At 41.3% G+C, this 13,268-nt stretch overlaps 1 protein-coding gene across 1 annotated transcript in view; it reads left to right on the top strand.

Annotated features, from left to right (window-relative positions):
* Positions 1–13,268, top strand: part of ABCB10 (ATP binding cassette subfamily B member 10) — a 53,388-nt gene that overhangs the window by 21,871 nt on the left and 18,249 nt on the right. The window contains exons 2-7 of the mRNA XM_083152274.1: positions 3,424–3,624; positions 4,144–4,346; positions 4,512–4,646; positions 5,805–5,951; positions 12,687–12,822; positions 12,973–13,068. Coding sequence (XP_083008400.1) covers positions 3,424–3,624; positions 4,144–4,346; positions 4,512–4,646; positions 5,805–5,951; positions 12,687–12,822; positions 12,973–13,068 — 918 coding nt within the window. The remainder of the gene's footprint in view (positions 1–3,423; positions 3,625–4,143; positions 4,347–4,511; positions 4,647–5,804; positions 5,952–12,686; positions 12,823–12,972; positions 13,069–13,268) is intronic.

Genomic DNA, 13,268 nt, shown 5'->3' with positions numbered 1-13,268 from the left:
ATCAATGCGGCCAGATGGGATACATCCAAGGATAATACAAGAGCTTAAAGGGGAGCTGGTAAAACCAATAACAGAATTATTCATCCAGTCACTAGCTACTGGGGTAATCCCATAGGACTGGAAAACAGTGAATGTAGTCCCACTGCACAAAAGTGGAAGCAAGGAAGAGGTAAGCAACTATCGACCAGTGAGCCTTAGATCAATAGTAGGGAAATTGATGGGAACACTCAAAACAAAGCGTTGTAAAATATCTCAAAATCAGCAACTTACAGGATCCAAAACAGCATGGGTTTACTGGGGGAAGATCATGACAAACAAATCGTATTGACTTTTTTTTGACTGGGTGACTAAAGTAATAGATCAAGGTGGGGCTGTAGATGTAGCTTATCTAGACTTTAGCAAGGCTTTTGACAAAGGTATGCAACAGGGTAGACACATTAGGAGGGTTAAAAAATGATTGATAATTTTGGTAGATTAGAGGAATGATCAAGAGAATGGCAACTACAGTTTAATGCCAAAAATGCAAAATCATGCACTTGGGTCTCAGAAATCCAAAGACTCAATATAGTATAAATGGCACTATAATGGAAACTACTGAGGAAGAGAGGGATCTAGGTGTCACTATTTCAGGGGACTTAAAAGCAGGTAGGCAATGTAACAAAGCAATGAAGAAGGCAAGTCAGATGCTTGGTTGCATAGGGAGAGGTATCAGCAGTAGAAAGAAAGAAGTAATAATGCCACTGTATAGGTCATTGGTACGACCTCACCTAGGGGTTTATTGTAGTTCATTCTTTCTGACAAAATCCTTCTTAGATGGACAAAACCATGTGCACTGCAGGGGGGGGCAGATGTAACATGTGCAGAGAGAATTAGATTTGGGTGAGTTTTTCTTGTTTCTGTGCAGGAAAAATACTGACTGCATGATTTTACACTGCAATATAGATCTCACTTTGAAGAAAAACCCCACCCAAATCTAATTCTCTCTGCACAAGTTACATCTGCCCCACCCGCAGTGCACATGGTTTTGTCCATCTAAGAGGGATTTTGTCAGAAAGAATGAACTAGAATAACCCCCCTAGAGTATTGTGTTCAGTTCTGGAGGCCATATCTCCAGAAGGATATAAATACATTAGAGACTGTACAAAGAAGAGCAACTAAAATGGTGCATGGCCTACATCACAAAACGTACCAGGAAAGACTAAAAGATCTTAATATGTATAGTTTATAGCAGAGAAGGGAAAGGGGGGACATGATAGAAACTCAAATATATGTAGGGTTTTAACAAGGTACAGGTGGGAGACATTCTTCACAGAAAGAGGAGCAACAGAACACGAGGACATGCACTGAAACTAGAGGGAGGAAGGTACAGGTGGGAGACATTCTTCACAGGAAGAGGAGCAGCAGAACACGAGGACATGCACTGACACTAGGGGGAGGAAGGTACAGGTGGGAGACATTCTTCACAGGAAGAGGAGCAGCAGAACACGAGGACATGCACTGACACTAGAGGGAGGAAGATTCAGGGGAAATGTGACGGAGAATTACTTCACAGAAAGAGTAGTAGTAGATAAGTGGAATAGCCTCCCATCAGAGGTGGTAGAGGCAAATACAGTAGAGCAATGTAAACATGCTTGGGATAAGCATATTGATATCCTTACAAAGCAATAAGGATCAAATATGGTTTAAGGTAACATGTTTAAAAAAGTCACATTGTATGTTTCTATCAGTGAGAAGTGCGTGTGCAGTGGGTGTAATAATGGTAAGGGGGCTCTGTAATATAACGTAAGTCCACCCGCAGCGCACAGTATTGTGTCCTAGTCCGATCTGTTCATTGTTATGTGGAGGACACTACAATGTTACATCATTAGAACTGGAACATTTAATGTGGCACAGAATGAACAAATGGCAGTGTAATGTGGCATAATATGAACAGGGGACCTTTAGGAGAGAAAAAGTACTAAACAATCAGTCCCCAACTGTCATTTTCCAAACGCAGCTGGACACACGACAGTTAGGAGCTGATTGGCTGTTACTTTATCTCACCTTTTTGTCACATTTATAAAGCTTTAATTCATCTGGCCTAATGCCTGTAACACAGCATCAGGAGAAGATTGGATGGTAATTTATCTCTCTCTGCTTTCTCACTCTCCACGCCTTTATTACTTCTCATCCTGTTATGTCATAATGTATCTTGGGGTGCAGTGTTGTGTAATGTATCTTGGGGTGCAGTGTCGTGTAATGTATCTTGGGGTGCAGTGTTGTGTAATGTGTACTCGCAGCCTTACATTGGGACATCGCGTAAACTAGGGAACTACGAGGTTCTAGGGCGCTACTATGGGCAGAGCCGAATTTCCCATTAGGCACGTGAGGCACGTGCCTCGGGGCGGCACATGTTTGGGGGCGGCGCTCGAATGCTTGTGATAGTACTGTCAGCCTGAAATTTTGCAGTAACTGCAGATTATGCACTGTACTGTACTATATTCAATCTTAAATAAATACTGCAGATACTGTCCCTGTATTCTGTCCTACTTAGTAAATATACATACAGAATAACAAATAAAAAATGTCCCAGTAATACAATTAGGCGGCTATGGGGGGCATTATTGTTGTGCCTAGGGGCGCCCTCACCCGTAAATCCACCCCTGACTATGGGACATAAAATGAATAACTAGAAGTTTTGTGACAGGGGCCCTTTTATTATGTTACTATGGGGCCACAATGTTCTGCCCATTTATCGGCTAATTGACCTGCCTGAAAATGTTATAATAAGTATCTAACTTAAGTCCTTTACAATCTCAACAGAACTCACAAGTAGATTGGTTATCTTTTTCCCTCGCACCATATGTCACACGGAAAATAGAAAGCAGATCAGCAAATATAGTGTTTAGCATATTGTATAAGGGGTGGCATTACAGTGTGGCATAATGTGTAATGGGCCTTATAGTGTGTGCGGCATAATGTGTAATGGGCATTACAGTGTGGCACATTGTATAAGGGGCATTATGGGTTAGGTGCATTTCTATAAGGATGACAAATAAAAAATAATGGGCCTGATTCAGACCTGATAGCTACTGTACAAATTTGCTTCCCATTATACATTGACTGCTCATGCGTACGGATCACAGCGCGCATGCATGAGGCCAAACAACATTGTGATGGCCAATGTCTGGGGGTGCAGGCTGCAAAGCTGGGGTACATGGTAATCTTTTTCTGCAAAGCATGTCTCTAGCAGTGAGGCCACACTGCATTGGTTTCAGACCCCCCCCCCCCCTCCGACCTGCCACCACCCCACGCAGGGCTAGACTTTGTTCCCCGGTGCTGCACACCCTAATGTAATGTGCTGCACAGATCTATGTGTGTGTACTGCAGGAATAGCTGACGCTGAGCAGAACTGACGACGTTGGTGTCCCCTTTCTCTTCCAGCGGCCGTCGGCTTCCTCACCGTGTCCAGCGGCATCACCATGTCGGCCCCCTTCTTCCTCGGCAAAGTGATTGATGTTATCTATTCGAATGCTGCAGAGGATTTCACGTCCAGCCTTACCACCCTCTGTGCCTTACTGGGCGGAGTCTTCCTGTGCGGAGCAGCAGCCAACGGCGTCCGCGTCTACCTCATGCAGACCTCAGGTACGGCGCGCAGCGCCAAGTGGCGGAGGTAGCGGGTGGGGGTAGTTTGGGGTGCAGACAGTTACATAGTTTTGTTTGATTTGCTCGAAATTGGCTTCAGGTGACTATACATACTAAACGATATTACAAATAGGGATGCCAATCCCGGGGCATTTTTTTCCATCCTGGAATTCGGGATTGAAAAATGCCCAATCCCGGGATTTGTTTCCCTAATGGCCAATTGAAATCCCGGCGTTTTAGGGGCCAAATCCCGGGATCCCGCCAATCCAGATCCCGGGATTGGCTACCCTAATTACAAACGATATGGCATCATAAATTTGTTTTTCCTGAACTTGCCATTATTATACAATGAATAATTCCTGTTATTTTGCATAGGATATATATTTAATTATGCGTATTTGATATAATTGTATTACTGACCTCTGACCCTAACCTCTATGCTTATATTAATATTGAAGTTATAGAAATGTAAGTTTATATATATATTACCAGTCATACTGATTTCCTGTCCGTCCCCAGGGCAGCGGATTGTGCGCAGACTCCGCTCCTCCCTCTTCTCCTCTGTTCTGAAGCAGGAAGTCGGTTTCTTTGATAAAACTCGAACTGGAGAGCTGATCAATCGCTTGTCATCCGACACTGTTCTGATTGGCCGATCTGTCACCGAGAACCTTTCAGATGGACTGCGGGCGCTGGCGCAGGCTTCTGTCGGTGTTGGCATGATGGTAATGCTGTTACTTCTGTTTGACTTTCAAGGCTACTTAATATTTAAATAATTTATCTACATAATTGATTTGTTTTAATATATATTATTATAAACACAATTCAAAGAATATATGGCACTATGTGTCCCTTATGGTCTCCTTTTGTATCTCTCTTTGTCACTGTAGTTTTTTGTGTCCCCACAACTCGCGACCTTCGTCCTGAGCATCGTGCCCCCCCTCGCCATTGTCGCAGTCATTTATGGGAGATATTTACGAAAAGTCTCTAAACTGACTCAAGATTCTCTTGCAGAAGCCACTCAGGTGAGTCCCCGGCGGAATTAGTGTATAACCTTATTCGGTACTTGTGTAATATCTGGGCGCCCGATGTGATTGATTGTATGCCTTAACTTAAGGCAAATTTTTTTCGACCCTATCAAAAAATCAGGCGCCCAGTTATTAAACAAGTACCCCTAATTCTGTACATCACACCTGCAGAAGACTACATATGCTGTAATGTGTGTATGACGTCACTATCTATGATGTATGTGATGTCACTATCTATTATGTATGTGATGTCACTACCTATCACGCTCTGGAGGATTTACTCCATAATTACATAGCACCAGCATACTCACAATCATAATACATTGCTAGCTGTATGAGTGCACACAAACTTACAATCTGTAGGACAGCGATATTCAACATGTAGTTTTCCATAACTACACATACCAGCATGTCCTGTCACCATTTTGTAGGGTTAAAGCCTAAATTGTAAAGGTAATAACTTAGGGTAGAACTATTTATATACACTGGGAGCTTTGGTATGTCTTATGTCTATTGTTCACAGGTCATATTGATTATCTCTATCCCCCCCCTATTTCGGATCCTGTATCTGTGTCTGGTGTGGATCGTTTTGTAGACCACACTTAGGTCGACAGTCATTAGGTCGACCACGTTGGGTCGACAGGTGGGAAGGTCGACAGGGTTGTAGGTCGACATGGGTCAAGGTTGACAGGTGTTTAGGTCGACATGGGTCAATGTCGACATGGGTTAGGTCGACAGAGCATTAGGTCGACATGGGTTTTTCACAGTTTTTTTACCCGAATGTTAACAACGTCGACATGAACACAGTTGGAGGTGTACCGCAGCCCTACGCATCGCTCGCAATGCTTCGAGCACGGTGCCTCACTGCGCTTGGCACACTATTTTATTCTCCCACCATGCCCTTGTGGATGGTAGGGCATGAAATCCTGCCTGTCGGCACATGTCGGCTCAAAAAACAGTGAAAAACTCATGTCGACCTAAACACCTGTCATCCCTGTTGACCTTCCCCCCCTGTCGACCGAACGTGGCCAACCTAATGACTGTCGACTTTAAGTGTGGTCTACAAAACGACAGTATACCTCTGTGTCTTGGTGAATGTTCTGATGCATACATGTGTACATGTGACCCGCTCAGTCTGTGTCTTCCTGTCCGCAGCTGGCAGAGGAGCGTATCGGGAATATAAGGACCGTGCGGGCGTTTGGGAAGGAGATCCTGGAGATACAGAAGTACGACAGTAAAGTGGATCATGTTCTGGACCTGACTAACAAGGAGGCCTTAGCGAGAGCCGGCTTCTTTGGGCTGGTGAGTGACAATTCTGGCCTTGCATGTCTATATAAGTAACCTGTTTGGGGGGAACTCACTACGAATTTTAAAATATAACTTTTATTTGTATTTGTTTTTAATATTCCTTATATCAGAGTAGGGGAATTCATGTTAACAGCAGAAACATTTATAGGGGTTAAAATGACATACAACATATACACAAATACATATAGTGTGTTTAAAATTTACACAGGTGTTTGTCCAAAAGAAATGTCCCTTCAATATAGCCATGAAGGAGAATTTATTTGCCATTGATAATAATCTGTGATTATAGCTCTGATATTGCAGCAAGAAAGTGGTATTTAAGGCACAAAATGCTACAGTGGTACAAAATGCTTGTTGTCACAATTTTCTAATTTATAGTATAATACCGACAAACTTTTGACACTTAAGCACAGTAATTGCAAGATGTTACAATGTATTACAATTTGTTTAGGATGTATTGTGGTTTTATTAGCACAGAAGATGGTCTATTGGCGCCCTCCTCTGGTCATTCCATGTACATGGAAAATGCTCAGAGCTACAGATAATAATATCTTGGTGCCCTCCTTTGATCACTGCACATACATTATTTCAGTGTGCTGTTTTTCAAGAGCACTACTTTCTATCAGAGTTTTTACTGGGTGTAGTTAAATACTACCCCTTCTTTTAAGAAATTAGATATATCAAATCATTATTCAAGCTTCATATAATTCAGGCTAACAGACATCTTTCAGACAGAACATGTGCCAACGCAGCGTTTCACTGTTCACCAGCTTTTTCAAGAATGATAGGATTTTCATCCTATCCTTTCAGAACTCACGGCACACCAAACAAGAAGGCACATATCAGACTCTCAGAGGGGAAAACACATTGATCCCCATATAAAAAAAAAAACATAACACAGGTCCCCACAGATAACAAAAAAAAAAAATACATTAACCCTCACATGAAAACAAGAGACCATTGAATAACCGTTGAACTGGTGTGGGAATCTCCAGCTCTGGTGGCACACATGAGAACAGCTTCCGTAGAGACAGGTTGATGGTTTATATAGGCCCAGTTCAGTCAGACAATTGTAACAATTCCAGTAGGTGTTTGATCTTTTTAACGTCTTCTTCTTCTGCTGCTTATGTTGCCCGGTAGCAGATAACTGATACAGTTGTAGCTCAGCAAAGCAGGTTAGTATCATAGCAGTGTAGGCACTGGCAGTTTTCTCACTCACTGCAGGTTAGTAGCATTAATATTGTTACTGTGCGGCAATTTTTAAAGCAGTTTGTTACCTGGATAGTCTTCGAATATCATGGCCAGGCGCTATGAGGTTTCACTGGTAACATTTCTGTGCTCTTCTATAGTCCAGCTAGTGTATGGTATCTATAATAGTCTTGATGCATTTCCCCACCTACTCTCATTGTCAGTCGCTTCTTTGGTAGATGTGTGATGAAGCCGCTGACACAAAGAGTAGGAGGGGAAACGCGTCAAGTCTATTATAGATACTGTGCATTAGAGGGACATTCGAAGACCACAAGAATTTTACCGGTTCACGAAGCGGAGTCTGGAGAAGTCTGCACCACTGGGAAGCACCAGCCATTGGGAGTAGCCTCAGTGAAGTCAGGTGAGCAGTGAGGATCTCCGCTTAAGCCTGGCCAGGTATCTAGAACTAGATTACTAACACCATTCAAGTTCTGCTCTAGAAATAGCATTTACATACAATACACCTGACTGTATTGCCTTATAGAGATCAGCTGATCTTGGGTGTCCTGTTGTGGATCCACAGTAGACTGTTCTCAGTTTTCATGTTGACACCTTAGGTAAGGGAATATATTGCAGTCACTGGTTCTTGTAGGTTAAATCCTGAGATACAGTAGATTGGATCCTACAGGATCCCACAATGATACAGTAGTTACTGCTTTGTCTTGTAGTGCATTTATTTGTATACTGATGATGTTGGAAAAGTTACTGTAATAGTGCGAATATATTTTCAGTAAGATTTACCTAATAGATTATTATTTATATATATATATATATATATCTCTATATATATATATATATATATATATATATATATATATATATATATCTATATAATAAGTTGAAGAGTCTGTGTGCGTGCGTGCGTGTGTGTGTGTGTGTGTGTGCGTGTCCGTTGCATTGCGGGTATACCGTGGCCCTCAGCGCTGCCAAATTTGGCAACAAGGTACCTCTGGACCTGGTGGTGTGCACCTCGAAGCCGTTTTTGGGAAATTTTACTTAGAAATTTAAAAAACACCAAGTTTAAATTTGCCTTTATTGGTGATCTGGGGAAAAAGATTGACGATTGGGGAAACCGTAGTCGAAGGAACAACTCCACACCTGATATCATTGCTGTCATTGCGTATGAATGACACATTCTAACATTATGGTGAAGGCTTTAAACAATTATTAGGAATAACTGAGGATATACATAGACCACACATCACACACACGTACATATTGTACACGCACACACACAGTACACCACATATGCACACAACACACATATATATAGGTAGCGCACCTCACACAATTACACATTGGACAGATACACACAACAAAACACACACATAACACACCACATGCAGTACAACACAAACCCATATACACTACAACACACACCCAAAAACAGAAACAACAAACACACAGAACACACACACTTAAACATTGTGCAGATACAGAAACACACGGAACACACACACTTAAGCATTGTCAGGATACGCACAGCACACTACACGCACATATATATGTAGCGCACCTCACATTAAGCAGATACACATAACACAACACACACACATAACACACCCACATTCACTACAACACGCACCCAAAAACAGTACAATACAAAGAACACACACAAGCATTGCACAAATACACACAGCACACTACACACACACACACACACATTTATACGTAACACACCTTACGCACTTACACATTAGGCAGATACACACAACACACACATAACATACCTCTAACAGCACAACACACACCCACATTTACCACACACAAACACACCCAAAAAACAGTACAACACACAAAACACATACTTAAACACTGCACAGATACACAAATGCACAACACACACATACACATACTGTATATACATAGCACACCTCACACACTTACGCATTGGACAGACACATACAACACAACACACACAACCACATTCACTACAACACACACACAAAAACAGTAACACACACAAACACATTAAAAAAATAATTTGCCATTTATTTAACAGTCTGTACCGGCTAATAAAAACTGTACCTAATGTACCAGCTTTTCTTTTTTTCCCCATATCCATCTCTGCGCACCCCGGCCAGTTGCACTGAGAAATCTTTGTCCTGGCCAATGCACCCGTTGATCAATACAAAGTGGGTACACTGCACTCACCCTGTTAGTCAGTTGGATGTTAGGCACTGCTCTGCCTTAAGGGTTTCCCAGACTCTTTTGGTTCATAGATAATGTTTGGTCGATGGGCATGAGCACTGCATGTATTTGTTTGAAGTTATGAGTATAAGAAGTTGAAGAACAAGACTGAGATGAAGATTTGTCACGTTATAGTGTACAATTTACTCAATAAATTGTGTACATAGAAGTACAATCAAGAAATGAAAGTAGAATTAAAAAATAAATTCTGATTCATACTGATAATTGTTTGGATGGGGTGGGTTGCGAAACAAATCTATAGGTGGAGGGGGTATGGATATTGTGGGCATAATTAGTGTTTTATACACCCACAGGGGGTCCCCAGTTGATGAGAAATTTTCACTTCAGTGTCACCATAGGGGTATTTCCAATTGGGGTTCAGGTGGTCTTTTAGGGGTCCCTTTACAATCCCGTTGGTCTCTTCTCCTGGAGCCTACAGTCTCCCTCAGTGATTGACTATCATTAAGGGAGACCGTAGGCTCAAGGAGGAGAGACCTACGGGATTGTAAAGGGTCCCTAAAAGACCACCTGGACCCCAATTGGGAATCCCGCTATGGTGACACTGTGACCGTGATACTGTACTGAAAATCACATCAATTGAGGACCCCCTGTAGGTGTACCAAACACCAATTATGCCCACAATATCCATACCCCACCTATAGATTTGTTTTGAAACCCACCCCCATCCAAAAGTTATCAGTTTGAATCAGAACTTATTTTATAATCCTACTGTCATTTTTTAATTGTACTTCTATGTACACGTATATATTTTTTCACAATTTATCGAGTAAATTGTACTCTTTAACATGGCAAATCTTTATCTCAGTCTTATTCTTCAACTTATTACACTCCAAACCTTATCGATGCACCCATTTATGATTGCGATGGCTGGATCGGTGTATTGGCCCGGTGGGTGTAGGGAAGAATTTGGCCCATTGCACCCGCCCAGCGGTGCATTGCAGTGGTGCGGTTAGCGTGCATCGTGTCATGATGTCATGTGGCCAGGCCCGCGGACCTGCTCCCACACTCAGTGGCTGCCCCACTGTTTGGTAGAGATGCCCGGTGCATGTGCTTTACAGATCTCCAGACATCAGAGACTGCTGCAGGCAGGATCAGTGAGGGGAGCGGCACTGGCAGGGAGCGGTGAATTTTTTATTAATTATGGCACGGTAAGTAATGCCCACCCCGGTCTCCACGCACTCAGCGCCTGTAATTACACACCCTAGAAACTGTACCATTGAAAGTATAGAAATGGAGGTGTGGCCACGTCTCTTTCTGATTTTGTACCAATTTCTGACCCTCAGATGTTGGAGGGTATGTCATATGTGCTAAATCTCAGGAGTGGATGTGGAATTCATCAACACATACAAGTTATCAACTCAGGAGCGTTGTGTTTCAAACAACAACACCACACCTGATTTCATTGCTGCCATTGAGTATCAATGCACACACATTCTAACATTATGGTGGAATCTATAACAAATTACAATCTTAGGTCTTTGGCACAGCATACTGTAAGATTACATTTTTCAGCAATTTTGGAAATAAAAAAAACCCAAGGTTTTCCCGGGCAACGCCGGGGGGGTCAGCTAGTATGTATATATATGTATATATATATATATATATATATATATATATATATATATATATATATATATATATATATATATATATATATATATATATATATATATATATATATTTTTATTTTGCAATTGACGAATTATACAATTATACAAAGTCAAGAAGTACTGGAGCATTACGAAGAAAAATTGCATTGTATAATATATAGTATATATATATAATATAATAAACATCTACAATATAATATTTTTTAATACAATACAAGTAAACATAAAGGGGAGAGAATGGGGAAGGGAGTGTTAGGTAGGGGTGAAGACAAGACAAGACTAAATCCTTAGTATTTAGGGTCTAAGTATAATTATTAAAAATTTATTATTATTAAATGATTTACTTATTATTTAAAATACATTTAAATTGAAATCTTAGGTTCTTGACAGTTGACGAATCGAAAACCATGCAGTTGACTCAAAAAGTTTATATATATATATATATATATATATATATATATATATATATATATATATATATATATATATATATATATATATATATTTGGGGTCCCGGCACTCAAGCAGTACAACTGCAACGACTTAGGTGCTCTTCAATCCCGCTAGGGAAATGTACCGAAGATAGTAGCAGAAGTCACTCTAAGATTTTTAAACTGCACGGCGGCAGTAATCAATAAGAAGGCAAAAGACACAAAAAGTGGTGCAAATCGACGTTTCGGGCGGGTAGCCCTTGTCTTGTCTTGATAAAGGGCTACCCGCCCGAAACGTCGATTTGCACCACTTTTTGTGTCTTTTGCCTTCTTATTGATTACTGCCGCCGTGCAGTTTAAAAATCTTAGAGTGACTTCTGCTACTATCTTCGGTATATATATATATATATATATATATATCTTTGTGTATCTTCATCCAGACTATCAATATATTTTTCCCATTTTTTTGCAAATTTCTGAATTCCCTTTTCCACATCTGGCAATGTAGCTCTACGTTCAAAATACAAAATCTTAAGTACCATATTTTTAACTGCAGATAGTGATGGCGCACTCTTTTTTATCCAATGTAAGAGGATAAGTTTTTTGGCTATAACTAATATAATAGTTATTACTGAAATGTACTTCTTAGATTCTGGACCAAGATTCCAATTTTGGAAGTCAAGAAATAAACATGCATTCGGTTGCTTATTTATTTTTATATTAAAAGTTTTATTAATATATTCAATCACCTTATACCAAAATTTTGACATTTTACTACAGGTCCAAAAATTGTGAAATAGATCGGCTTTCTCAATGTTACATTTAATACAGCAACCCGAGTCATCTGCCACCATATGAGCTCTCTGATTAGGAGCAATGTATGCCCTATGAAGAAATTTGAAATGAGTTTCCTGCAGGGATGCACAATGAAGGGATCTAAAAGAATTAAGTTGATACATCAACTATTGCTTTCAATTATTAGGAGATTTATGTATTCTCTGTGTTTGGCTGATTCTCTTCACCTGTACCTCTGTAGAGGGAACATACTCTCTGTACACAATACCCACTGGGGTTCACATGTATTTGGCTAATTCTGTAAGTACATATGTACAGTATCTACAGTCTGACACCATCCTACACCGCGGGAACACTTGTGTTATGTGAGGATGTGAATAAGTAATAGATGAATCCTGTATCTGTTGCCTATGACCAATGACTCTGTTCTTCAGACCGGCCTCTCCGGGAACCTCATCGTGCTGGCTGTGCTGTATAAAGGGGGGCTGCTGACTGGGGCGGCACAGATGACCATCGGGGAGCTCTCCTCCTTCCTGATGTATGCCTTCTGGGTGGGAATCAGCATTGGAGGTACGTGACACGGTCACATCGATGTCCTTGACGCTGCCCACATACAATTTGCCTGACATTTGCAGCAATGCTAACCACTGTGCCCCTTATTGGGAATACGGTTTATTTAAAAAGTTGGGGTGTAATTTGCTGTTGTACATTTGTTCACAGGACTGAGCTCCTTCTATGCGGAACTGATGAAGGGGTTCGGGGCTGGTTCCCGCCTCTGGGAGCTGCTGGACAGAAGACCTATGATGCCCATCAATGGTGAGTACTGTATGCCAGTCTGGCCGGACAGTCCCTGTAGTGCGGTCTGACTGATACCTGCTGTGTCCTGATTATTCCAAACCAGCCACTCTGATTCCCCCCCCCCCTTCTATGTCACCAGCAGTTGGGGACGTTACAGTTAATAAGGGTATTTTCCTAAATGTTTGTTGCTGAAGTCCGTGCTGGTGCCTCTCCAGAGG

This window comes from Crinia signifera, chromosome 7, assembly GCF_055691185.1.
Source record: "Crinia signifera chromosome 7, ASM5569118v1, whole genome shotgun sequence".
Taxonomy (NCBI): Eukaryota; Metazoa; Chordata; class Amphibia; order Anura; family Myobatrachidae; genus Crinia; species Crinia signifera.
Note: the sequence above shows the minus strand (reverse complement) of the source record. Positions and strands in the feature narration are given on the sequence as shown.